Here is a 26,366-nt window from a genome sequence, read left to right as displayed (position 1 = left end):
AAAATCACAAGCCAATTGTTTTGAAGCCTGGTAATAGAAGATAATACGTGGTTGCAAACAAATTATGGGTCGTCTCCTTGGTGACTGAAACACTCCCTGTGTAAATGTACTTCAGTACGTCTTGTCTCCCATGACGGAGGCAGTTGTGTCTTCAAGTTCGATTTTGATCAAATTTCTGTTCCTCTCTCTCTTTTGTTCGTTTCAAAAAGCGACAAGAAGAATGGGCTCGCTGTAGCTAGCACAAGTTTGTGAGCTTTAAACTCTTCGCCTTCACGTCTGCTTTTGTGACGGGAGAGGACAAAACGCGGAGCCCTACTCCATGGAGTACCCTATGGACTACCCAGATGGAGTACCCTAAAAATACTATTTCGAATGCATACTGTTGATCCATGTGTGATTATTGTTGTGATGGCCGATTACTTCATGTAAGCTAACCTTTTTAAAATGGGTGCTTAGACTTAAATACTGTTGAACAATTATGTTTAAAATGGGTGTTGGAGGCTTAAGTAAGCACTATTTGAGATGCTGCTTACAGATTGATCAACAGTACTCATTCAAAATACTATTTAGGGTACTCCATTTGGGTACTCCATAGGGTACTCCATGGGGTAGGGCTCCGCGTTTTGACCTCTCCCTTTTGTGACAGTGTTGCGAAAGGTTGAGCAGAAAATTTGAGCAGGATTTGCCTCCTTCTCATACAGCCGCCACAACCAATCTCATGACTACCAAGTGTTTTTGTGGGAATTATCGCCAAGACGACCCTGGGAACGAGGATGCCAATTTACAAGCCCAACTTTGAGGGAGGGGTAGAGAGAAAAAGAAATATCTCAAAAGATCAGAGCTGTCATCTTAAATTTGCTGAGACTGCAAATAAGACAAACACATGGATCTTTAAACGCATTTTATGATTGATGAAATGATAAAATTCAAGCAAATGAAATGAGGAACACCCCGAACTTATCTCCCTTTGTACTCCCCATACCGGCAGTATTGTCTACAGTTCTGTATAGATAAACATCCTCCTAGACCTTGGATGCAATCATGGCAACTGTTTCGCACACCATGTCGTCAGATCTCAAACAGCACTGTGAAGAACTCGTAGAACGTATCGATACCCTGAGAAGAAATGAACGTTTCTGTGATGTGGCAGTTGCGGTAAAAGGCCAGGAGTTTAAAGCTCACAAACTTGTGCTAGCTGCAGCAAACCCGTTCTTCTTGTCACTCCTTGAGAGCGAGATGAAAGAGAGCAAAGAACATTTGATCAAAATCGAACAGGAAGAGGCAACTGCAGCTGTGATTGAAGAAGTTATTGCATATGTTTACAGGGGAAATGTCTCACTGACCGAAGAAAACAGTCACGATATGATTGCAACCGCAGATTATCTTCTTTTGCCAGGTTTAAAAACACTTGCTGGTGAATACTTGAAGATGAATCTGACACCAGAGAACTGTGTTTTTAATTATTATTTTGCTGAAAAGTACCAGTCCTTTGTGCTTATGGGAGAATCGTGCAAGATGATCAATGCAAATTTCAGTGAAGTTATGGGAACAACTGATTTTCTGGGTCTTGACGTCAAGCAAATGCTTAGCTGGGTGTCCAGTGATGACGTCATTGTTGTGGCAAAAGATGAAATTTTTAAGGGCATCCTGAAGTGGGTGTGGCATAAAAGGAGTGAAAGAGAAGAGAGCTTTCCTGAACTTTTGCATCAAGTCCGCCTGACATCCATTTCACGTGAATTTTTGTTGAATGAATTGCTTTGTGGAGAATTGGTAAAAACTAACCTGGATTGTGTCAGTTTTGTGTTTGACTATTTAAAGCTGATTTTAAATGGCAATGGAGAGTGTTATACCAACCCAGCAAGGACATGTCTGGAGAGGAATGAAGATGTGATTTTTGTTTGTGGTGGGTGGCAAGTGCTATGTTATTACCCAAGTGAAAACAAGTGGCGTGAGTTGATGGACACCACCTTGGAACATCGCGACCATTCCATAATCCAGTACAGAGATAGGGTTTACATACTTAGCAAGCAGGGAGCTGAGAGGAACCAGCCACAGGTAGCAGAATACTACATGCCAACCACAAACTCCTGGGGAGCAATGCAGATGCACCAGTTCCATTATGAAGAAGAGTTTTCGAGTTTGTTTGTACTGAATGGTCATAGCAGCTTGTATGCCTTAACCAACACTGAAACTGCCCCTGAGAACACCATTTACACATACAACCTTGAAGAGAATAGTTGGGACATTTATACCGATTGTGCTGTGAACCGCTGGGGAGCCTGTGGTGTGGCTGATGCTCATTATATTTACTTAATTGGTGGCACTCATAATAATACAAAAAATATTACTGCAGCAACCAAAGTGGAGAAAATTAAACCGGATGTAGGTGTTTGGGAAGAGCTTGCACCCATGATCAAGGCCAGACATAATGCTATTGGAGCAGCCATGAATGGAAAGATCTATGTAGCTGGTGGAATGCAAGAGAATGGGCGTATGTACGTACAGTTCTGCGCACATGTGAGGTTTACAACCCTTCAACTAATGAATGGCAAATACTACCCAGTCTCAATGTACCAAGGCACTCTGCAAGCATGGTGTACTTTAAAGGAGCTTTGTATCTTGTTGGTGGCTCAAAGAGCTCACGTAAATCAAAATAACTATCAGTGGAAATGTACGATTCTGGTGAAAACAAGTGGCAGATAGAATCAGCCATACCTGCCAGAGATGAAGAGCTAAGAAAAGGTAATGAAGTTCTTTACAAAGCTTGTATAGCCAGAGTACACAAGGAGTTAGATACCAAGGCCATTGAAGTACGACCAGTAACATAATGTTGAAAAGAAGCTTGAAAATATGCTGGGATCTCAGTTGAGTAAGTTGGATTACACCAACTAATAAAAGAGTGAATGAACTAACTATAAGTTTTGGTATCAGCTTTGACGACTCCAAAGTTACAGTGTAGAAGTGTTTCTTTAACCAACAGTATGGAAAAACTTTAACTGGTCAATTATATCTACTTGAGCAGTGTTAACATTCATTGTTTGATTTGTGAAGGCAAAATGCAGTCCATGCAATTTTGTATGAGTTGTTGGTTCCATTTGGTTTTGAAAGAAAAACGTTCAGTATTTACCATTGACATGAATTGTGTTCTAAAGAATGCAGTCTTCTTTAATATTATGTTTTCCATGGTTATCAGCAACTGTCATTCATGACAGGGTATTCTTGGTTTGCATGTGATGTCACAAAAAAATACAAAACTATAGAGCCTTTTGAGTTTTTATCTCGATCAGCTGCAAGAGGTTTTAAAAATATATCTGTTTGCATGTTTTCAGCTCGGTACCGTGCATCGTTTCGAAAATAGAGCAGTTTGAATTTCAGAGTTTTTCACAGTGCGTGACATGTTGATGGCTTTCGAAAAACATGCCAGTTGTGTAAAAACATCAATTCCCCTCGTGTTTTTGTGGCCTAAACAGCCAATATACTAGAAGACGTGTCTATACGAATGTTTGCTAGCTCATTATACAGCAGAAAGTGTTAAAGACAGCCAAACTAAATTCCAGATGTTTCTACAGGTTTCCGGCTGCCATGTTGGTGTACTTCAGCAGTACACCAACATGGCACCTCCATACTAAACTCTACAAATTTGAGTAATATATTTTGCTAAATAACTCAAGTACGCAGTATCGCACAGCCCTGAGATTTGGACCCGTTGTTTATTTATTCCTCTTCTATAACATTTCCATTTCTTGACTCAACTTCTTACATGTAAATGGTAAGCAATTTATGTTTTCACTAGCGTGACGTGCAACCCAAGAATACAGTGTACATGATTTTATTTTGTCAACAATGTCAGTGACATCACCATTTCAAAATATAGCCTTGTGCTATCACAATTTGTTTTCAATAATTAATCAGTCTTGGTACTTTGCAAAATTATAAACTTGACATATATCTAGATGGTACTATATACAAATGTTAATAATGTTCTTGTTAAACAGCGGTATTAATCTTGCTGCTGTCTGCTGACATTGATATCAAAACGTTACATCACATTGTTTGTCACTTGATGCTTATAATATTTCTTATATTAAAGCAACAGTTTAGTTTTGTCGTCGTTGTTGTTAGTGTCTAATTAAGGAATAAATTGCACCCAACCATTGTCTTCTTTATGGTGTTAAGACAACTTCCTTATTTTCAAGAGGAACTCTTACGTATGCACATAGCATTTAAATAAAACGTTTAGTTTTCTGAGAATTTTTTTGATCAAATGTGGGAAATACTCATTAATTCACACAAGTCTTCATCTTTTCCTTCACTGTGGATTTGATTGCCGCTACTGAAAATGAAATCAAGCACATTGTGAAATGGTGTGTGACATAAATGACCCTTTTTGCAGTTTAGAAATACAACAAAATCTTGAATGAACCAAGGGAAGTTTGACTATTTTTTTATAAAAAAACAAAGTTAATATTTTGTTTGGCCAAATTAAGATAAGTGTTGATGCTGCTTGCTGTAGTTAGACTTGGTCTGTCCTCAGAGGGTTACCGGCTCTCTCAGAGTCAAATAGGCTAGACTTGAACACACACAAGACTAAGTTGATAACATTCTCTTTTAATAGCTAAATCAAAGTGCTGACATACATTACGGTAGCTAGCTAAATATGATTAAATACTGTATGTGAGGGAGTACAATGTGTACAATGTTCCGTCCTAGTAAACATCCTACGGTAATTCATACACCAGCATAACGCCTTACTTATCAATACATACAAAAATCCTGAGGAACTAGGCCAGCGTTTAGAATCCTACATGAAATCCTAGTACAAGTAGGAACTAGTTCCATTCCAAAGATGTAATACATTGGCTGTGTATGCAACACGTAAACAGCATATTTGCACATTTGATTAAGCAACAATACTTACGATTCATATTCCCAGACTCGGCGTCATATGTGGGTTGAGTTTGTTGGTTCTCTACTCTGCACCGAGAGGTTTTCTCCGGGTACTCCGGTTTCCCCTCTCCTCAAAAACCAACATTTGACTTGATTTGTCTCAATTGTTAATTTCAATTTACAGTGTCCCCAATTAGTGCTTCAGTGCTAGAACGACTAGACACTTAAATAAAGTTCCTTTCCTTATCTGATCTACTTACCAACTTTTCGTCCGACAGGTCACATTAACTAAGTGTCACGACTTCCTTAACTTTACTGCAGGTTCACTGATTTAAAAACATAAATACTGGTAGTTTTCTTTAAACAGGTCTTTGTAGTATGGGATACATGTATTTTCTAGTTCATATGCAAATATTGGATTTCCTAAAGCTAAATACTTTCTTTCATAATAAACACTTAATTGAGCCCATTGACTCCCGGGGGTTCTGCAAGTCTGGCCAGTTCAGAAGTCAAAAGATTAACAAAATTGCAAAAAATTAATTCTTTTTTGCAGACTTGTTACAGAAAAAAAAATTATAAATCTGCTTCTCCAATGTTGCTTATTCCTCATGAAGCCAGATATTTTTACACCAGTGAAAAAAGGCATCTATTGCTTGTCCACAAATCATTAGTGTACATGTATTTATGAAGTATTTACTTTATATAAGCCACAACCTTGTCTCGTAAGTTGGTGATCTCTTCAGTGGATGGCATTAGTTCAGGGTTAAGAAAGATATTCTCTAGCTGGAAAATGCTCTGAAGTTCTAAGTGGGCGAGCTGTTCATTTATCCTTTTAACAAAATAGTAAAATTGCTCACTTTGTAGAAGATTAATTGGTATGATTTCTATAACATCCATATGAAGGTTCTGACAATGAACCATTGTAAACTGATCAAGAATATCCAAGAGGTAAGATCTGTGACAGTCCCTAAAATCCTTGAATCCCTTACATACCAAGAATCTCTGTGGGCTGAACAGTTCAGATAAAACTGGTTTGACAATGGTTATTTCATCAAACATTTGGTGTAAAATATACAGGATACCCACAGTGAATCTTGTCAGCGTCTCGCAAATATGGCAGACAAACATTCCTCCAGTGTTCAAGAACTCGAGAGCGGTGACACTAAGCAACAATATGTCCTTTTCTGAGCTCAACTCATCACCTTTGTCTGCATCAGCAAACACAAGATTGACTCTTTGCAAATCACTAATGCAACAAAGCCTTTTTACATTCTGACAAAGGTCTCCAAGCTTACATACAGTCTCCTGATTGACAGTGACCAAAGTTCCCTCACTTTCCCTAACAACAGCTACATGAATAGACCTGAAATCCACACCACGTTCTTGCAAATACTGAGGCAGGTAATCAAGATCACAAGTCAGGTTCAGTAAAAGTCCAATGCTATCATCCATAGCCATGTCTGTGAAGTAAACAAGGCTGTCTAGATTTCTCAGCTTTCCTTCTCCACCTTTGGACATGTGAACAATTCTTGATGGACTTACTTTGTCCAAAATTGCCTCAAGCTTATCAGAATTCTCTTTCTTTAAGATTGTTGCCTGTTGCCGTGCCTCTATAATCTTGCTAATGTACAAAGGTGTGCAGAAGCGGGAATTTAAAACACTGTCTAATCGAGCTGCAGTCTGGAGTTGACAGAATTTCATACATGTAGGATCTTCAGGTACTGTCACATTTGAAAGCCAAGCAACTTCATTGTGGTAAAGTGGAATAAGTAAAATTCCATTTGCTGAGCTTGCAAGACCTGAAAAGGTAAAGTATTTCTTTAAGTTCAGCTTGCAAAAAACAGTTACCTAATACCTGCCAAATGTCCTCACTGACTTTAAAAGAAACTGTTAACCAGAACAATGAGCTGGAATGAATCAAACACTTGTAAGATGAGTTGTTTAACTTGCTGATTTCACTTACATGTAACCCATTGACCCCCCGGAGTGGCACAGACTTACATGTAACAGATTTCAGTCTGTCAGACTGAACACCAGATGATTTTGCGTACCGGTAATTGAGGGAATACTAGTCTATGGTGTGTATGGGTTAAGCCGTCAAAAACTATGTCCCCTCCATTAATTTCAAAATAAATATTTCTTCCATGTAACTGACATACCCTGGAAACTTAAACATTGAGAAGAATCAAGTTTAAGCATGTCATCCTCATGGATTTTCTCAATCCAATTCTGGTGAAGGTTCATTTGTCTTTGATTGTAACTTCCCCTCTGATGTCGGCCATTAAAGCTGTCATCCAAACAGACATCATTTGTGGACCCTCTAACAACACTCAGTTGTGTGCCATCTAAGATAGTGCCAGGCACTATGCGATCCTCTCTTTTGATTTGCTGCACAGGAAATCTTTCCATGAACTTCTTCACAACAAGCTGGCGAAGTTGATAATTGGCTTTCCTTTGTGCACTACTCATGAAGTGAAATTGTTGAATGTGCTGGTCAATAGCTTCCATTTGCAGCTCTGTAAAGTACTTTTCACAAGCTATTAATCTCTTCAAAAACACAGCAGAAATCGATGACAGTGAGAACAGGCTCTTTGATGGACATTCTGGGCCATATTCTTCCCTCAATTTTTCCAAAACTTCACTGGGTATTTCTTCTCTTCCAGCAAAACTAAGGCAGATGACATATATCTCAGAATTGCCTGACTTGCTTGTGCCTATTTTTTACAGGAAAAAAACAAAAAAATTAATAGAAATGAAAATAACCACAAAATGTTGCTACATGTTTTATGTCTAAGGGTTTGTGGTTGCTCTTATGCTCGGCAGAAGCTGACTACACAAGAAAATTAGTTCTAAACTCTTGTAGTCATTTGAATCAACAGAATGTCCGCTTTAGTAAATGACTGTTTGCTGCCTAAATTATTATACACGTGTCTAATAACCCTGAAGGTGGGTGAAAGTTTATTCTTGGCGAACTGTTGATGTTAACTGCTTATAATTATTACTTGACCAGCAGAGCTTGAGGACACTGCCTTTAGGGTTCGAACCCATGACCTCTGTGATGCCAGAGAAACGCTCTAACAACTGAGCTATGAAGTTCACTCCTCATTTACCTGGTTTAATGACGTTGACTTCTTGAAACAAAAAAGTAAGAAGGTAAAGCAGGCATATCATCTGCTGCTCAAATGATGTAAACATCTTGAACACAAAGTTTCCTCCTTTGGAAAGCAGGTTAATGGCAGTTACTGCTTCACAGAAAATAAGCTGTGCCACAAGAGCTTCCTGCTCGTCAGGTTGATTGGCACAATTTATACTTCCGTCAGCTGTTACCTACATTGAAAAAAACCTAAGAATAAACTATTTTACAGTTGTAGCTTAGTAATGTGACCTACGAATGGTAGCAAGGCTGCCGGTGACCCTGTTTTGATACAAACCTTTGTGCTTTTCTAATGTTTAAAGTGAAATCAGTTGTTTGTTTGCACGCAACTTTGCAATATCGTCAGACTGTTATGAACGCTATATACGGACACCTAAATGTACCATTTTAGAAGTACCTAGACTTTTAGCTAATACTAGTCCCTAACTTACATTAAGACAGCTAGTACCTTCTTTAACTTTTGTCTCACTGTTTGGGAAGTCTCATAGGAGCAAAAGGTACGGCTCCCTCTGCTTACAAGAGCCCAACTTTATTTGCCTTTTACTGTGGGGGGATTGTGTCCCCTGTCCCCCATGCTCCACAATCCGTGGCAGGGAAGTGCAACCACTGGCTGCACTTTACCCCACAGTAAGGCTTAGCCCTTGGAGACAGGTCCGGAAAAATATCCTCTCCAGGGTGTGGACCCCCGGTCCCACCTTATCTGTACTCCACCCAGGAGGGCCACCCCTCCTGGTTCCCCTTAGTTCCTGGTGACTGGGGGATATGGGCCTCACCCCTGGAGAACCTGTATCCAAAACCACTACCAATTAGAAGAGTTTTATTAATTTTGCTACTTACGTACCGTTATCATGGTATGTCTTGAACTGTACTTTATGACATTGTGAACCTTCTCCATAGTCGGAATTGGAACTTTTATTAATATTTTGGAAGGCCCTTGAAATGGATTTGAAACGATTACTTTCTTCGAAGAAGGTTTACGCGTGGTATCCAGTAATGGCTAACAGAGATGTTGTTGTATGGACTTTCATCACAGAGTTTTTCCATGGAAAACCATTTGCGCTTAATGCTAAGAAATCGTGTTGTTGAATTAATATTTCAATCCCCTTACAGTCCTGAATTTAATTCTTGAGAGTTTCGTTTTAGGTTGATGAAGGCATATTTGAGACTACACAAACAGTTTTCAAAGAACTTGCAATAATTCAAGGTTTGCAAACAATCACGCCAGCAATACATTGTGGATTTGTCATTTAAGAATTAAAGTAATTTTTGCACAGCCTCGAAAATTAATCCTACCCAATGTCAAATTATTATGCTGTATATTTACGTTGTAAAAAATAGAGATCAAGGCTGTTTTGAATGGGTCCAAATACCTGACTCTCTGCATGGGAATGTAAACAGCTGGCAGCAAGTTGAAATTTGAACTTGCAACTTCCTTGGAGCAAACTGCCAATTTAACACCCAACATTGCATCACAAATTAAATTGCAAAGTGGCGTGCAAATGAACAACCAGTTTTACTGTAATGTAGACTAATCAGAATTACAACAACACAAATTCATGATAAAAACAAAGGTCACCGACAGCCTCGCAACCATTCATAGGTTAGGTCACTGAGCAAAAAACTGTAAAATGGCACATTAATCTCATGAAGTTGAGAAAAGTGTGCTCTCTTCTCTCTTGTGTACAAGTCAGTTCCAAGTTGTCCCATCCCCCCTCCCCTCCCTTCCTAAGCATTTGACAAGAGGATAGCTCCACATAGTGGGGAACTTGACACGAAACGAAACCCATACGGGCGGGCATTTGACTATCACCATAAACGTTGGTCAGCGGTCACTAGCTAGAGAATCTTTTTCACTGGATTCCCACGCTACAATTACACGTGTGTCGGCTTTGTTCCAAGCAGTAGCTTGTTTATTTTTATGAAAAATGCCATTGTTAAAAGTCTGGAATGAGGATTTGCCATAGCGCAAAGACGATAAGAGCATTGCCACGATCTGTTATAAGTGAAGAGTAGAAATAGTCCACCAACTTTGCAACCTCTTGCCAAGAAATGCTGCTTAACAGAAGAGCAAGTACAGATGTGGTGGGATCACCTGAGGCAGAATGCTATGAATAGAGCTAGAGGGGTGGAAAAAGCAAAAGCTACGCACCTTAGGAAAAGGCAGCAAATTTAACTTAATAAAACATGTACAGTGCTGACATGAATTTTTTTTTAAGCGTTATGTTATCAAAAAGATACATAAGAGCCTTCCTAGATGAACTAATAGGGAATTTAAGACACAAGGATGACAACCATGTTGAAAATTAAACATGAACTCAGACTGCTTTTTAACTCATTCATTTTGTCAAATCTAGATGAATCCTTCTGGAATTACCATTGATGCAAGTTACAGTGCAACGCGCCTTACCGTGGCCACCCAACAAACTTTCACATTTGACAACTATGTGTAAAATCAATACGTCAACTCAACAACCCATCCAATGGTGTTCAACTAACAACCGTATGAACATTGCAAGGAGGCGTGACTGTCAATCAAATTCGCACACCCCTATTGGCAGATAATTTGTAAAAAACTTTGTTAGGTGGCCACAGTAAGGCACATCGTACTGTAACTGTTCAAATTAAAAGAAATAACGTTTCTTGACAACGGCATCTAATGCTGGGAAAAGGTTTTTGAAGTAGTTCTCTAAGTCTTGTTACTTCAATTAAAATTGCTTCTTGCACCGAGGGTGGGATATTTGACGCTTTCTGAGGCCCTAGGCGGTGGGGCATTTGAGGGTGTACACTGTCAACATTGGGAGGCATTGGACCATTTTTGGGGGCAAAAGCTAAAATGACCTGAAGGAGGGGGGGGGGGGGGGGGGGGGCGCTCTTGGAATTGACTGATACATTACCAAATCAACAAAAGCTGCGTCACGTTGAAGCTTCTCCAAGTTAGCTACGTTCATCAAATCTCCAGTTCCATCTTCTCCAAAATGCCAATGTCCTAAGGTCTCGGAAATAAACCTGTCATCATCTAGCATGGCCTTCAAGTCATGTCCTTCGTAGTAGGGATTTAACGTGCCCGCAATCCAATCCCATTTCAAACCCTGATAACTGCTCTTCACAAGGTGATTCAAACATGCAATAAAAGCACCCGGGGCCTCACACAGATGGACTGAGCGAAATCTGCCAGCTTGCTGCACATGGTCTGGGATAAGATTGAACGAGTGGATAATTTCGTGAAATTTAGCCCAAGCTTGTGTGCACATCTCTACGTGGAGTTCCTCTCTGAGGTGTTTCACAACAAGCCCTGCTTTGTGCACTCTACGGGTATGTGAACGCCACTCCACAATGTCCATATCGTTCAGCAAGCTCTTCTTCCTGTTTAGTTCGTCCTTCAAAAGGGTCATTTCCTGCAGAACGAAAGGTTCTTCGTGAAATATACAGCTTGCATTCGGAAGATTCGCCCATGTTTCGTCGCGGGATTTTAAAACAAAATTCTTATCAAATAAGGCTTCGATTTCCTCAAGTATTCCAGGCGGATCATGAGGTTGCTTCGTTCGTTTCTTTGGCGCCATACCACCACGAAGTGTTGCGTGTGCGTGCGTGTGTCGTTGCGTGTACGAAAACGTCAGGGCGCCACATTGACCGTTTGCTTTACTTAAGACTGGGGACCATTAAACAAAAGTACAGACTCACATTTCAATGGCGACTGAGGCTTCAATTGTCAATAGAGGTTTCCTAGTCCTCCAAGAACTCCTTCCTTTTGTTCGGAAAGTAGGTGATTTAAACCTTGAACAAAACCTTTCCCAACTTGCACATGTCGGAGGAGATCCAGTACTTTTCCTTTTAATTTCCGGAGTGAAAGATTTCTTCGCCGGTAATTTTGACAGCTGTCTGTCAAACTGTCAAACTGTAATTGACATCTGCTGGGAGAAATGTAACACTGGCCACTGGCGAGATGTCAAAGTTATCTGGAGAGAAACCTACTCTTACGCTAGTTTATTCAAGGCTCTGTGCCATCACAGTTTGGGAAGGGTGATTGATGGCATTACAGCTTGTGACATGGGTCTGTTGCTAGGGGCACCAATACTGGACAATATTTTAACCAAGGCTGCTAATGCAATTCAGAAGAATGTTAAGCATAAAGGCCAAAAGGTTACACCTGGAGAAATGAGTCACGTTCCCTGTATAGAAATTGAAGCAAACATTCAAAGAGATGATCAAGTGATTCCCGAAGAAGGTTGTGAGAAAAGAAGGTTAAGTGACACGTCCTCAGCTGAAAACAAAGAGGTAAAAGGGTATTCAGGTTCTGGAAAAAGATTGAAGACCTATGCAATTCCAAACATTGAAAAAAAAGTTGAAATTGAGCACATCCACTGCCCCTCATTAGAGGCTTTCTTTGCAAATTACATGCAGAAAAGCAAACCTGTGATTCTCAATGGCATAACTGATCATTGGCCTGCAAGAACGACTCGCCAATGGAGCACACAATATCTCAAGAAGGTTGCTGGCTGCCGAACTGTGCCCGTTGAACTTGGACTACGATACACCGATGACACCTGGACACAGAAGTTAATGACAATAGCAGATTTTATTGATAATCATGTTGATCCAATTGAAAGTGGTCAGGAAAGAGAAATTGCATATTTAGCTCAACATCAGCTGTTTGATCAAATACCAGAATTGCGGAATGACATCATAACTCCAGATTACTGTTGTCTTGGAGATGGTGATAATGATGATGATGTAAAGATTAATGCTTGGTTTGGGCCTCAAGGAACGATTTCACCAATGCATCATGATCCATATCACAATCTTTTGGCTCAAGTGGTTGGAGAAAAATATTTAAGGTTGTACTCAAAAACTGAAACAGACAAGCTTTATCCTCACAAATCCACTTTGTTGAACAACACAAGCCAGGTAAGAAGTATGGTGAATCTCTCACCGACATAGAAGCCATTCATTCTTGGTTCAGGTATTGTATTTTAAAGGAAAGTATCAAAATTTTGTAACAATTTTGTCAGTGATGCAAAATCATCGAAAGCTAAGAGTGGTTTTTTTGTGACATACACTGGTTGATAAAAAAATTATTATTTTTAGCTCAGCACCTAGTAAAGCACTTTGAAACTACAGCAATCCTGTTATTTTACAATAATTTTTTATTCACCAAAGGCAAGGTGAATAATATTATTATTGTTTTAGTATAATTACATAGGTGATTATTTGAAAAATATGCATTTTCTTTAAAACAATTAACTTCTTCATCTGTCACCTCGACAAAATATCTTGTGGCCATTTTGAAAAAACTGCTTACATGTAAGTGATTATCACATAATAATCACAAACAAACAAACAATCAGCACAGAATTTTCAAAGATCACCTATGTAATCCTGGTGAAAATCGTTTGAGGATCTTCAAAGATCTTCATGAAGATCTTTAAGGATCTTAGTAAGGATCTTAGTAAGGATCGTCAAAATTCCTTGCAAAGATCCTCAAGGATCCTCATTTTTCTTGCCAAGTTCCTTGAGGATCCTCAAAAATCTTGCCAAAGATCCTCAAGGATCTTTAAGGATCTTCAAGTATTTAAAAAGATCCTTTGAGGATGTTGATAAGATCTTTGTGGATCTTTACTAATTTTACCAAAGATCTTTAAGGATCTTCGAGGATTTTAAAAGATCCTTTGAGGATCTTGTTAAGATCTTTGTGGATCTTTACTAATTTTACCAAAGATCTTTAAGGATCTTCAGTAATCTTACAAAAGATCTTCAAAGATCCTGATCTATCCTTGAGGATCTTGTCGAGATCTTTGTGATTAGTTTGGGTGTATTCAGTATTCTTACCAAGATCTTCAAGGATCTTTGTGGCTCCATTAAAGAACCATGATTACTGCCAATTATGGCTTTGATTCACCTCAGGGTTGGGGTAAGTGCCAGGATGTCATTTGGAAAAGATGCTAAAGTGAATTTGGAAATGGCCAATTCCTATTAACTACCACAACAACAGCAATAAAATATGGCACAAATGTCATTGAAACTTTATTTATTTGCATATAGATCTGTTTACCATTGTCAAAATCATAAAAAAATTGAGGATTAAAGGTATAATCAGGGTTGTCATTAGAAGCCAGTAGGCGGCGGAAACCCACCGGCTGTCAGACCATTTTGTGCTGGCTACTTTGTGCACCAGGGCCCGGTTGTTTGAAAGCCGATTAACTTAATCCAGGATTAGCGTAAACTTTTGTTTCATATTTTCCACTTTTTGATGGAAGTTTCTTTTCCTTGTTTTTGTTTTTCAGGATTGACTTCTTATAATGTAATTTTTTGCCGAATGTAAGCGTTGATTTTTAATCTTGGATTAGCGTTGATCGGCTTTTGAACAACCAGGCCCAGAAATGTTGTAATATTGAGATTTGCCATCTAAAGAAATTTAAATTTTTTTAAACTCTGATACTTATATTAGTGATCATTCTCTTGTGGTTTTCTGATTTTGTGGAAGATGGAAACAATTAGCAACCTGCATAGAAAGTACCTTGCAAAAACTTTCACTGATGATGTTGACTGCTAACTTGCGAAATATAAATGCGTGACCGTCACGAAGCACAAAACCATCGCAATTCACACGTGCGTTGATAATCCGAAAATGGATGGTCGAAAAAAGCGATCTCTTGATGATTACTTCTCAAGTCAATCATTCGAAGAAGACGAAATCTAGCAAAAAAGCGAGCAATCATGGTAAGAGGCAGTTAAGGTCGCAGTCAAATATTACTAATTGCAAAGCTCACAGAAAGTGTGCAATACCACAGATTCATTTAGATACAATGGCAAATTATCACCGTTCCACGTACGTACTGCACACTTTCAAAAGAGCTTTCAGAGGATTGGAGAAGGAACTACCGATATTTTACCTTGCAGAAACTTTTTTGTCCATTTCATTCTTAAGATTTCAAAGGCAGGAAGATTCTCCTTTGCCGTAAGCACGCACCGGTAAATAATTTAACTTCTCGTAGAAAAATGTTCTTTCTAGTTCGGGACAAGATAAACAGAGACATGCCAACAATTTCGAAGAAAAATCTCGTTCTTTTGTTTACGATTTCAACAGAGACGCGAACAATTTTGTTCCAACCATACACAAGGCCGTCAAAGTTGCTGCCAGTATTTTTTTTTCGGGATTTCATGACTTTAGAAATTGTACACAAATACTGTTGAAATTTAAAATACCTGCCATTTAGCTTTTTTAAACTTTATGGACCTTTTGGAGTACTTGTTATTAAAGACTCCGTGGCCAATCTTAATTAAAAGATAAAGGCGAAATGTTCCGTGATTTCGGAAAGGCGGGTTCAATACCACCGAACTCAGTTTCTCCTGTTTTTGTGTAGCGCGTACCACAGGCAACCTAGTTTACGTTCATGGAGCGTCTAGTTTATTATATAAAATGGAAAGGTTGAGGCCCAATGAAGTTGGGATTAATTTTTGGGGTCGTGAAAAATTGATAAAGGGCGCTTTTTAGTAACTACAGAAGAGGGCTGTCAGGCTCAAAAATGGCTCTGTCGTCACGTTTTGGTGATAAAAAACACATTTATAGGATTATCCGGTTGCAATTTTCTATTTATTTTCATAACGATCTTTGACGTTCCTGTTGTTTTACTGCAAGCAAACGTTTGTTTCGATAAAAACTGTGAAAAAACTTGCGTTTCTTTGTTGAAGCAAAAAATTGTTTAAGTTTCCTCTCTTTCTAAAAAAGAAAGCCCCTATTGTCATTTCACCTTCTAATAACCCAGACTAAGATATTCTTTTCTGCATAGTCATACCCCGGGGAAAAATTTCTTCTTATTAGGTGCTTAATTCAAAATTTTCGACTAACATCCCCACCCTTTCATATGGGAAGTCCTCCCCACGGGCGTTTACGATTGTCATATTCTGCCACAAGAGATTATTCTCCACAATGCAGATGCCTTTGCTAGGCTATAAAGAAGCTTTCTACGTAATTTCGATACTTCCGACCAAAATTCCTATTTTTTCCCTCCATCGTAGCAGCTATTCCTCCTCCTCTCTCTCTCTCTCTCTCTCTCTCTCTCTCTCTCTCTTTCGAAGGCGATCTTTGAAATATCAGAGAATGACGTCATGTCAACCGATTCCGATTTAAAAATGGCCAGTGATTGGCTAATGTGATAACCGTCTGGCCTGCCAAATTTGGAAGGAAACAGATGTAACTCAAATTTTTTACAAGATTTTCATTTTTCTCCGTCCATTTCGATGGGAGACCCGTGCTGCCAGTGCAAATTGAGTTGGCTTTAGCGTGACACCCACGTGGCTCAGTGAAAGAGCACGAGTTCATATAAATCGGACAATAATTGCTTCGACTGCAACTCATATGCTTTTGGATTCTTTCTGAGTGTCAGTTGAATTCCATTCCCGCGATTCCCATCCAAATTCTTTTATTTTTCTACTGACACCAGGGCAGCCTTTGCATTTCGTGGCTCAGTTCCCATTTTTGAGGTGGTTTTAAAAGGAGAAAAATATACCGCGTAGTATTCATCACCTAACAAGACATTCAGAGGCGTTAACTGGGTCTTAACTAGAGCAAGGAATCGTAGAGATACACGACTCTGAGACAGAAGTTGCATGAATTTCAGCACCAATGATAGTCGTTTGATTGAAGAGCCTGTTGGTAATAATGAGCAAGCTCCTTAGAATAACCTTCTTCCAATGAGCAGCGTTTTTTGTGCTGGAGCGGTTAAAGTCGCGTACAAACCTAAAATATAACATCTAAAGCTGTAAAATTTCGCAGAAAAGTAGTTTAATTTAAAGGAGTGGGTATCGGGAAGAAATTTGAAACGGATGATTAAATTTTTTCCGTCGTCAACAAATACAAATTATGAAGCATACGTTTAATCTTGACGCGCAAATACTAAATGAGGAGCGGTTTTTTTCAACTCGTGGACAAGGATATATAATTGTAGATATGACCTCGATAAAAATAATTTTTACTTTCTCTTAACATGACGGAAGCAGTTGGTTTCAGTTGCATAATAGCGACTTAGAGAGCAAGGACGGAAGACGCCCATGCAAAAAAAAACAAAAAACAAAAAACTAACAACAAATCAGTGTTTATTGAAGTTTTATTCATGAACAGCCTGTTCATACATCGATTCCGAAAATGGCGATGTGCACTCGCGGTTGTCTATACGTCGATTACCACTTCCACTTTACCACATCTCTAGCAAAAGATGCACCAACTTCGTTTAGAGCGGTTTTTCCCGCTTTTACACCCGCCTCCATCCTTGAAATGGACTTCCAGTCCCACCTTACATTGCTTCATATTGGTCAGATTTCTTGCTTTCATCTCGCTGGAGATCTTCTTGCTCACCGCCACTCCATATGCCTCTGAAGGAATAACAGCTTATTACATTTAAGGTAATTTAATTTAATTTAATTTAATTTAACAACAAACCACCATTCATCCGTAAAGTTTAAGTGCCCCAGATATACAAGTCTTTCGTCCTCAGAGCTCTGAATACTAGGGAAGAAATTCGAAACCTATAATGATACCACTACCCAGATTCCCATGCTTATTTGCTTTACTGTCCGCGGAAAAGAACTGCGGCTACTGACCTGGCAACAAAGTTTCCAATTGTTGAACAACTTCTTGCGCCCGCGAACAGGGTACAGTCTTGTAGTTAAAGTACCTTTTCTCGTAGGTAGGGTTGGTGGTGTTTTCACTGCTTATCAGTGAAGTTGTAAATTCTCTTGAGTAGCCATGGCCTTCCAGGTCTGCCTTCTTTAACATGGCCCGCATTTTAGTGTCTGAGGGACGATGATCTGGATTGAAGACCCTCAATACCAACGATTCGTCTGATCTCGCTTCTGCTTGGAGAAAAAAAAAGAAAGTAAACTCAGACATTTTGTTCCGTGAAGGCTGAAGTTAATTGATCGGTGAAGAAAGATTTTACCTGCTGGTGTTGAGAGTGCAGCCACCTCTAAAAAGATAACTGAAATAGTCGAGGAAATCATCGTTGCTGCTGAGCTACCAATCTGCAATCTGCTCGTTAAACCCGGCAGTGATTGTCGGCTTACTGATGCTTCTCTATATTTATGTCAATTTGAGCAGCAGAACTCGAGGCTGATTGGTTGAACATAGTCTAATGTGATTGGTTTGCATTGCAGAACAAGAAACTGGTTCCAGAACAAGTTAGCCGTAAATATTCAGGTGCGGCGTAATAACCTAACAATGAAGATTTATGTGAGATATTTTTTAGACGGATATCATTGGGTTGAATATGCTCCCTTAACTTCTCTCACCGTGAAACGCAGTGTAATGACATCGGAGCAGTTCTAAGTAAACTCAGGAATTTTGTTCTATCGAAAACATAGAGTTTTGCAAAATGATTTCAAACACAATATTGCCCACCCTTATTACTCTAAATTCTAGAGAAGTGTTATGTTAATACTTGTATTTTGAGAAATGAGATTGCTTCAATTTTTCGGCTGTAATCGTTCAAAATTGCTGTTGATTTCGCTTGGACTAACCAGCATGTGCTACCCAAAAGAAAGAACATTCATGTACTCTGGAATTGTCTTTATTAAAGCTTTCTCGCCGTATAAATTTACCCGACTTTAATCAGATTTTAATGTTGTTTGGTAGGAAAATCACTTCTCAGTGTATGAGGAAAAGGTGAAATTGGAAATAAACGTTTTAAACGGTGGCAATCAGTGCGATTCACAAAAAGAAACAATTTACTACCTTTGTAAGAAATTGAGATTCTAAAGGAACACAAGGGGTTTTGTTTCCGCGGTGTTGTTGAATATGGAATAGACACCAACCGAGGTTAAGTTGTTCAAAGCCTGCTTTATAGCTCATCCTGGATTAGTGGAAACTTATTTACAGATCAAAAATATTGCCTTCAAATTTGAGTAAGACTTTTTGTTTTCCCTTAGCATAAAATTGAGGCTGAAATTTCCGTTTTCTCAAAAATGAAAGGAATTTGTTTGATTTCAAGTCATTTCTTGATGTTATCTTCATAATTATATCAGGCAACGTCTTTAAAGAGAGAGAAAATCAGTGGCAAAAGTAGTTGGGACCCTAACGCAAGGCGGGAACTGAAACCGTCTCAGATTTTATAAATTAAGCACAACTGTTAAAATTCCCTGACTTTTAGCTTCAAAATAGGCGTCTCCCTCTCCTCAAGACTAGGAAATGTCTGTTTACGACTGGCAGCATTGTTCTGGGGGAGAGGCTAAGTAAAAAAACAAAAGGCCACTGATTGTAGAATACGAGAATTTTCATGACGAGGGGCTCTCTACTCAACGCACGCTGAGATTTTTATTCAAACAGGGGCACCCAACGACCGAATGTCTTAAAATTTGTCAGAATTTATAAGCTAATTTACCTAAAATAGTTTCCACCGTCAGTGCTTTAAAAGCTCGTTTAGTGAGTTTGCGGCTGCCCTACTAAATATTTATCTGTTCGGATGTTCTACTTGAACTTCAGGTCTGTTGAAAAAAAATTTCTAGGTGACTCTTTGCCTCTAAATTCCAAAACTTCGAGCAATGCTGACTCCTCTGATTAAAACTGACTCGCTTTACGTCACGATAGACGTCCTTTTTCCCAGAGAAGTTTAGGGGAAGTTTGCTTACTAAAATGATTCTCAAACATGATAGAAGTGACAAATTTTCAAATTTTATGCAATTTTCAATATCAAAGTTGACTATCACTTAGCTTTGTGAAATTCTAGTGTTCTAGAAATTTCCTCGCACTGTTCAGGCTCTTCACTGCTTTTCCCAAATATCCAGGAAATTTGTTCAGAAAAATGTCTAAAATCTTATTTATTACCGTAGTAAAAACTATGATCAAGATAATGAGAGAGCACAAGAGGTTTTCTTTCCTCTGTGTGGTTGAATATCAAATAGATCCAAAACTGGGGAACAGCTTATTGATAAGTTAAATGTGCTCATACAAGTGTCTGAGGTTGATGAAATTTTGACTTGAAGCAATCACGGAATTCCGAAAGATGAGAGTTCTCTCAGGTAAAGAGACCTTCAGTCCCCCCTTGTCGTGAAGCGACGGCTCGCTTCAACACTTCAGGCCTCTTTATTGTATTTATTTTAAAAATGGATCAATAAGAAAAGCGGAACAAAATGTTCATCAGCAGACGGGGGCCTTATATCCGCACGAATAACGCGGAATTCACAACAACTTTTAAACATTTCGTTATTCAAAACTGCAACTGGACAAAAGACCGTTTACTACAGAAGTGTATCTATTTGACAGAATATCACTCCGGCATATTTGAAACTATGCGAGACTACCGAATCTTCCAAGAAAACCCTAAAAAAAGTATGTAAGAAATTGAGATTCTATGCCGTTTAAATCAAAGAAAGTTGGTTCTAATCGCCATGGGTTAATGTTTCCCTCAAAACGCTCATTCGGTAATATGATCGACTATAACATTCTTCGCTATAAAGTCAACCGTGCTAGGAAGAACTGCCGAGCTAAAATTCTACGAGGCTAAGATGGAACATCTTAAATCATGTAGGCCTGCAGTCTGGTGGAAGGAAGTAAAAAATCTTAGTGGTTTTGCACCACCGGCTCGCGCCGACCCACTTGTAGATTTCCAGCACGTCGTCGGCGAACAGGGCGAACCCCCTAAGGACTCTCGGTTCCTGGCGAATCTGATCAATTGCAGCTTCCTCTCTCCTATGAGTGTGGCTCCTCAAAGATAATGCGGATATCCTGAATTCTAGCTTCCAGGAGAGTCTTCTACCTAAGTCATGGAAACGAGCGGATATTACACCCCTCCCCAAGCAGTCACTACTGTAGCGCTTGATGTAACAAGCATCTGTGGCCTATATCACTAACGCCAATACTGTCAAAAGTGGCCGAAGACTATGTGGTTGAGGAATACATCAAGCCAGCCGTCCTGGTCAAAGTTGATTGGAATCAATTTGGAATGGTTCCCAATTCCTCTACTGCGCATGCTCTCATTAGTATGCTGCACACATGGTATCAGAAGACCGACGGCAACGGTTCTACGGTCCGTGTAGTTCTATTTGACTTCAAGAAGGCTTTCGATCTGATTGATCACCTCATTCTTTTGGAGACGCTTAAGAACTTTGACATACCTGAGAAGGTTCGTCTCTGGATTGAGGATTTCCTCACTGATCGGCACCAAAGAGTCAAGCTCTCTCAAGACTGCTTCATTTCCACCTGTCGTCATCAATAATAAGAACATCGAAGTTGTTAAGAGTGCCAAACGTTTGGGTCTCTTCATTCTTCATCTCTGACGATTTGAAATGGAACGCGCATGTTGCTGAGATAGTTAAGAAGGTGGCTTCCAGACTGTACTTGCTGAGGCAGTTAAAACGAGCGGGCCTCGACTCGCACGAAGTTGTATGTTTCTACACCACGTGCATTCGGCCGGTCGCCGAATACGCCTGCGAGACCTTTCATAATAGCCTTCCCATATACCTATCAGATGAATTGGAAGGGCTTCAAAAACGTGCCTTTCGTATCATCTATCCCACCTTGAGCTATTCCGAAGCACGCGTCGCCCTGGGGCTGCCGCTATTAAGCGCTCGAAGAGAGGAGCTCCCCACGCGCCTCTTCGATAAGATCCTTCAAGACCCCAACCACAGGCTCCATCACTTACTGCCACCAAAGAATGAGTGCCAAGTAACTCTCAGGAAAAAGAGGACTTTCAATGTCCCACTTTGTAAGACAAATCGCTTTAAGCGGAGCTTTTTAATGGCAAATTCTTCCCATTCTTAGCTTTTAGTTCTCGGTGTGCAACTTTGCCTTTAATGTATTTTTAGATTTAGTTTTAGTTTCTTTGTTCACTTATAAATAGCCGTAATTCAGCCCTTGGCTGCAATGGTTTTATTTAATAAAGTTATCTATCTAAAAAATAGTCATGTTTCACATTATCGCAATAAACGTGAAGCTCATGTTAAAAACTAGTATGAAATTCAATATTAACCTGTTGGGAGATTGTTTATCTCAAGATATAACATCCCATGCCTTCCCAGACACCCGATGTAGAAAAATATATATAAAATAATGCAATCATGAAAATTAACAAAGTTCGTAGTTAGTCTTACGAAGCTCGTTTCATCCCGACCAGGGGACTCATCAGAGACCTTTCTGCTTGGAAAACTCATTAGGCGTCGCGCTTAAAGGCGAGATTGCTGTCATCATTTTGTGCGCGAACGGGACTTTGCGCGTGATGCCCAACGAGTTTGCCAAGCAGAAAGGTCTCTGATGAGTCCCTTGGTCGGGATGAAACGAGCTTCGTAAGACTAACCACGAACAACGTTTTTTCACAAGTAACTGTCAACTTTATTGTCAATTTTCACTCGTGAATTTGTACGGTCTGGAATCCCCATGAGATATAACATGGAATTCGATTTCAATGAGATGGGAACTTCATGAGGATAAAAACTTTCTCGAAATATACAATATCTGCTTAGATGACAGTTTAAATTATCGGATTATGGCAACAAAAACAAATAAAAACTTCATACGTCTCTCCAACTGAAGCGTGACTTAGGGACAGACTTGGTAACCCCGTTTGAATTGATACCAGACTTCTTTTGGTCAAAGTCAAATGTCCCGTCCCAGGGGTGGCTTCGTGGCAGATCAGTGAGCAGGCATAAGGGCTTGGAAATAGTATTCACCGATAGCTGCCAATTATTGAAATGAATCCATTCATGTCCTTTCAGTAATTTAAACTTCGATAACCATAAGTGTGATACACAGAGTAGCTTACTTAGTAAATTTGACTGGTTCGTGCAAACGAACAAACAACGTATATAGATAACATAAGCAGCTACAAGCTAACAGACAAGTTTAAGATTTACTAGATTTACACAGAGGGTCCAACATAGGTTTGGCGGGATGCGGGATGGGTCTTAATATCGAGGCGGGATGTGGGATATGCGGGATGTAAATACGACGGCAAGACCGGGATATGCCATGTTTACGTAGGCGGGATACGGGATAGGACAGTTAAATGCGGGATAGCGTTATTTTTAGGTTAGGGTAAATGTTGAACTGTTTATCTTTTCTTGAGGAGCAGCATTTGAGGGACACTCTATGACGTTAATTGTCTGTATTCAGAGACACGAGTGATGTTGAAGTTGGGAAGAAAAGCAAGGGGACACTTTGTGACGCTTATTGAAATCTGCGTGCATCTAATTATATGCATTTCTGGGTGTAGTGGAAAGTTCAGCACGCGTAAAAGGAAGCATGGCTTACGACGGTTTTTGGAAGAAAAAGATAAAAAAGATCATAAAGGTTTTGAAATCTGTGAAATTAAAGCAACAGGATGTCTCTTCTGAAGTGTTAGTCACTGCAATTGATGTAAAATGTAATTTTACCTAACAAATAAATGCAAACCAGGGGGAAAATGCTAAATATAGTGACCGAGCTCCTGCAGGGGGGACTGGAAACTAGACATTTCAAAGGTCTTTTTCTCTGAACCTACAGTCACTTAGATCACTATCGGACAGCAATTACATCAAATTCAGCATCAAATTTAATTTGGTTTGTGAAAGAACCGGTTGCAAAACTCAGTTTGGTACTGGTGATTCCCTTAACTAGCGTGAAGTTACACTGGAGCAATCTGTATAAAATAATCCTGTTTCCGCCAATAGGCAGGATTTTTAGACATCTATGATAAAGAAGTTAAAGTCGCTTAGATATCTAATAGGGAGATTAATTGAAGCAACAACGGCGTTCCAGGCTAGGAATACGTCTTCCAGTGCCTTTGTACTGTAGCGAATAAGGGAGCAAGAAACAAATGAAGTGCAACACAATACCAACAAACAATTGTTTATCAAAGTTTTATTCTAAACCCAGCCTTAAATTTCCATTTATCTATCTTGAAACTGGCGATTTGCACCTGGTGTCTATTGAGCATCTGCCTTACAACATGTACAGATAAAGCAACCGCCTGCTTCTCTTTTAGAGCGCTTTATTCCGCCTTTGCATCCGCCTCCGTTCTTGAAATGGACCTCCACTCCAACCTTGCATTTCTTCATATTGGCCAGATTTCTCGCTTTGATCTCGTTGTAGACTTTATTTCTCAGAGTCACTTCATATGCATCTAATGGAAAAACCAATAGTTAAAAATTATTTTCCATGATTTCAACCCATTTTAAAAGCAAACCTTGCTTGTTCGAGAAGGACAAGGATATAATTAAAAATAACACTTCAATTTTGAACGTCCATACAACAAAACAAACATGAGTTTGATCTGGAAAACGGATCGAGGAGCGGAAACCAAGACCTGCAAAATGGCACAATGAACTTGTAAGTCAACTCGCCTTAAATTCGCGTCCGTCATATTATTACCTGTAGGCGAGTAGCCGACTCTGGGATATGCGACAACGTTCGACTGTACATCCGCAACTTCAAATTCCTCAGATAAACAAGTCTCTAGTCCTGAGAGCTGCGAGTATTTGATAACGATACCCCCTCCCATGATCCCAAAGTTTCTCACTCCCCAAACTTACATGTCTTCTTTAATGACTGCGCAAAGGAACTGCGGTTACCTGGCAACAAAGTTTCTAATTCTTGGGCAACTTCTTGCGCCCGCGAGCAGTCCACAGTTCTGTAATAGAAGTGCCTTTTCTCGTAGGTGAGGTTGGTGGTGTTCTCACGGGTTGTCAGTGAAGTTGTTAGTTCTTTTGTGTAACCATGGCTTTCCAGCTCTGCTTTTCTTAATACAGCACACATTTCTTCCTCTGAGGGATGATAATCTGGATTGAAGACCCTTAGTACGAACGATTCTTCTGATCTCGCTTCTGTTTGGAGAGAACAAGCCCAAATAAACTCAAACATTTTTTTCGGAAATTAACTGATCTGTGAGGAAAGATTTTACCTGCTGATGTTGAGAGTGCAGCCACCACAAAAAGGGTAACTGAAATAGTCGAAAGAATCATCTTTGCTGCTGAGCTACCAATCTGCAATCTGCTTGTGAAACCAGTGATTATCGGCTAACTGATGCTTCTCTATATTTATGTCAATTTGAGCAACAGAACTCGAGAATGATTGATTCAACATAGTCTAACATGACTGGTTTGCATTGCATAACAAGAAAATCCTTCCAAAACAAGTTAGCCGTAAACATTCAAGTGCGACGTAATAACCCAACAAGGGAGATTTTAATTATGTGAGACGTTTTTTTAGATGCCATTGGATTGAATATTCCCCTTTAATTTCTCTCACCGAGAAACGCAGTGTGACGACATCGGAGCAGTTTTCAGTAAACTCAGAAGTTTTGTTCTATCGAAAACATAGAGTTTTGCAAAATGACCCTTATGGCCCTTATTACCCTAAATTCTAGAGAAGTTAATGTTGTGCTAATATTTATATTTTGAGAAACGAGATACAATGTTTCGGCTATAATCGTTCCAAATTGCCATTGGTTTTCGCTTGGACTATCCAGCATGTGTTATCCCAAAGACAGAACATTAATGTACTCTGGAATTGTCTGTATTAAAGCTTTCGCGCCGCATAAATTTACCCGACATTAATCAGATTTTAATGTTGCATTGTTTGGTAGGAAAATCACTTCTCAGTGTATGAGGTAAAGGTGAAATTGGAAATAAACGTTTTAAACAGTGGCAATCAATGCGATTCACAAAAAGAAACAATTTACTACCTTTGTAAGAAATTGAGATTCTAAAGGAACACAAGGAGTTTTGTTTCAGCGGTGTTGTTGAATATGGAATAGACACCAACCGGGGTTAAGTTGTTCAAAGCCTACTTTATAGCTCATCCTCAATTAGTGGAAACTTATTTACAGATCAAAAATATTGCCTTCAAATTTGAGTAAGACTTTTTGTTTTCTCTTTATTAGCATAAAATTCAGGCTAAAATTTGCATTTTGTCAAAAATCAAAGAACTTTGATTGATTACAAGTCATTTATTGATGTTATCTTCATAATTATATCGAGGAACTTTTTATAGAGAGAGCCAATCAGTAACAAAAGTGGTCATGACGTTAACACAAGGGTGGGCCTGAAAACCTCTCAGATTTCAAATACGAAGCACAACTGTTAAAATTTCCTGACTATAAGCTCCAAAATAGGCGTACTCCCCCCTCCCTCCCCTCCCCCCCCCCCATCAATATTGAAAAAGACTAGGAAATTTGTGTTTACGACAGGAAGCATTGTTCTCGGGAAGAGGCCGGGGGCAATGATTCAAACTAAGTAAAAAAACTACCCTAAACGGGTGAGCGTCTCAAGGCCACTGATTGTAGAATACGAGAATTTTCAGGTTTTCATGACCAAGGGCACTCTGCCATTTTCAATAAACGTAGTGCTAAATCTCTCAAACAGA

General features: G+C 39.4%; 5 protein-coding genes across 6 annotated transcripts in view; 2 read left to right on the top strand and 3 right to left on the bottom strand.

The window, feature by feature from the left end:
• Positions 1 to 1,041: 1,041 nt before the first annotated feature.
• Positions 1,042 to 2,703, top strand: LOC137991699 (kelch-like protein 17). Its single transcript, XM_068836736.1, has one exon. It carries the CDS (start codon positions 1,042 to 1,044, stop codon positions 2,701 to 2,703), a length of 1,662 nt encoding a protein of 553 aa, XP_068692837.1.
• Positions 2,704 to 4,588: 1,885 nt separating this feature from the next.
• On the bottom strand, positions 4,589 to 11,637 carry LOC137993111 (cap-specific mRNA (nucleoside-2'-O-)-methyltransferase 2-like). The gene is made up of 4 exons (XM_068838788.1): positions 10,936 to 11,637; positions 7,998 to 8,214; positions 7,047 to 7,601; positions 4,589 to 6,686 (listed from the first exon to the last, which is right to left on the bottom strand). The coding sequence occupies exons 1-4, from the start codon at positions 11,599 to 11,601 to the stop codon at positions 5,581 to 5,583; spliced, it is 2,544 nt and encodes an 847-aa protein (XP_068694889.1). The 5' UTR covers positions 11,602 to 11,637; the 3' UTR covers positions 4,589 to 5,580.
• Positions 11,638 to 11,725: 88 nt separating this feature from the next.
• The window catches only part of LOC137993107 (lysine-specific demethylase 8-like), a 26,578-nt gene continuing 11,937 nt past the window's right edge, over positions 11,726 to 26,366 (top strand). The window contains exons 1-2 of one of the 2 annotated variants that reach the window (XM_068838784.1): positions 11,726 to 12,173; positions 12,267 to 12,946. In XM_068838784.1, the coding sequence (XP_068694885.1) occupies positions 11,729 to 12,173; positions 12,267 to 12,946 (1,125 nt within the window). In that variant the 5' untranslated portion in view covers positions 11,726 to 11,728. Of the gene's footprint in view, positions 12,947 to 26,366 lie in introns of both variants that reach the window. The other variant, XM_068838783.1, reaches the window with a different exon arrangement.
• On the bottom strand, positions 17,118 to 18,085 carry LOC137993109 (uncharacterized). The gene is made up of 3 exons (XM_068838786.1): positions 17,977 to 18,085; positions 17,639 to 17,890; positions 17,118 to 17,410 (listed from the first exon to the last, which is right to left on the bottom strand). The coding sequence occupies exons 1-3, from the start codon at positions 18,035 to 18,037 to the stop codon at positions 17,244 to 17,246; spliced, it is 480 nt and encodes a 159-aa protein (XP_068694887.1). The 5' UTR covers positions 18,038 to 18,085; the 3' UTR covers positions 17,118 to 17,243.
• LOC137993108 (uncharacterized) lies at positions 23,837 to 25,063 on the bottom strand. The gene is made up of 3 exons (XM_068838785.1): positions 24,904 to 25,063; positions 24,575 to 24,826; positions 23,837 to 24,126 (listed from the first exon to the last, which is right to left on the bottom strand). Exons 1-3 carry the CDS (start codon positions 24,962 to 24,964, stop codon positions 23,930 to 23,932), a joined length of 510 nt encoding a protein of 169 aa, XP_068694886.1. The 5' UTR covers positions 24,965 to 25,063; the 3' UTR covers positions 23,837 to 23,929.

The sequence above is a fragment of the Montipora foliosa genome, chromosome 2, assembly GCF_036669935.1.
Source record: "Montipora foliosa isolate CH-2021 chromosome 2, ASM3666993v2, whole genome shotgun sequence".
Taxonomy (NCBI): domain Eukaryota; kingdom Metazoa; phylum Cnidaria; class Anthozoa; order Scleractinia; family Acroporidae; genus Montipora; species Montipora foliosa.
This window is presented reverse-complemented; position numbering and strand designations above follow the sequence as displayed.

Coding starts and splice junctions, on each gene's coding strand:
- LOC137991699 (XM_068836736.1), top strand. CDS start 1,042: ATGGCAACTGTTTCGCACACCATGTCGTCAGATCTCAAACAGCACTGT.
- LOC137993111 (XM_068838788.1), bottom strand. CDS start 11,601: ATGGCGCCAAAGAAACGAACGAAGCAACCTCATGATCCGCCTGGAATA. Junction 8,215..10,935: donor ACGCAGCTTTTGTTGATTTG/GTAATGTATCAG, acceptor TTTTCAATGTAG/GTAACAGCTGACGGAAGTAT. Junction 6,687..7,046: donor TCAATGTTTAAGTTTCCAGG/GTATGTCAGTTA, acceptor TTACCTTTTCAG/GTCTTGCAAGCTCAGCAAAT.
- LOC137993109 (XM_068838786.1), bottom strand. CDS start 18,037: ATGATTTCCTCGACTATTTCAGTTATCTTTTTAGAGGTGGCTGCACTC. Junction 17,891..17,976: donor TGCACTCTCAACACCAGCAG/GTAAAATCTTTC, acceptor TTCTCCAAGCAG/AAGCGAGATCAGACGAATCG. Junction 17,411..17,638: donor ATTGGAAACTTTGTTGCCAG/GTCAGTAGCCGC, acceptor TTATTCCTTCAG/AGGCATATGGAGTGGCGGTG.
- LOC137993108 (XM_068838785.1), bottom strand. CDS start 24,964: ATGATTCTTTCGACTATTTCAGTTACCCTTTTTGTGGTGGCTGCACTC. Junction 24,827..24,903: donor TGCACTCTCAACATCAGCAG/GTAAAATCTTTC, acceptor CTCTCCAAACAG/AAGCGAGATCAGAAGAATCG. Junction 24,127..24,574: donor ATTAGAAACTTTGTTGCCAG/GTAACCGCAGTT, acceptor TTTTTCCATTAG/ATGCATATGAAGTGACTCTG.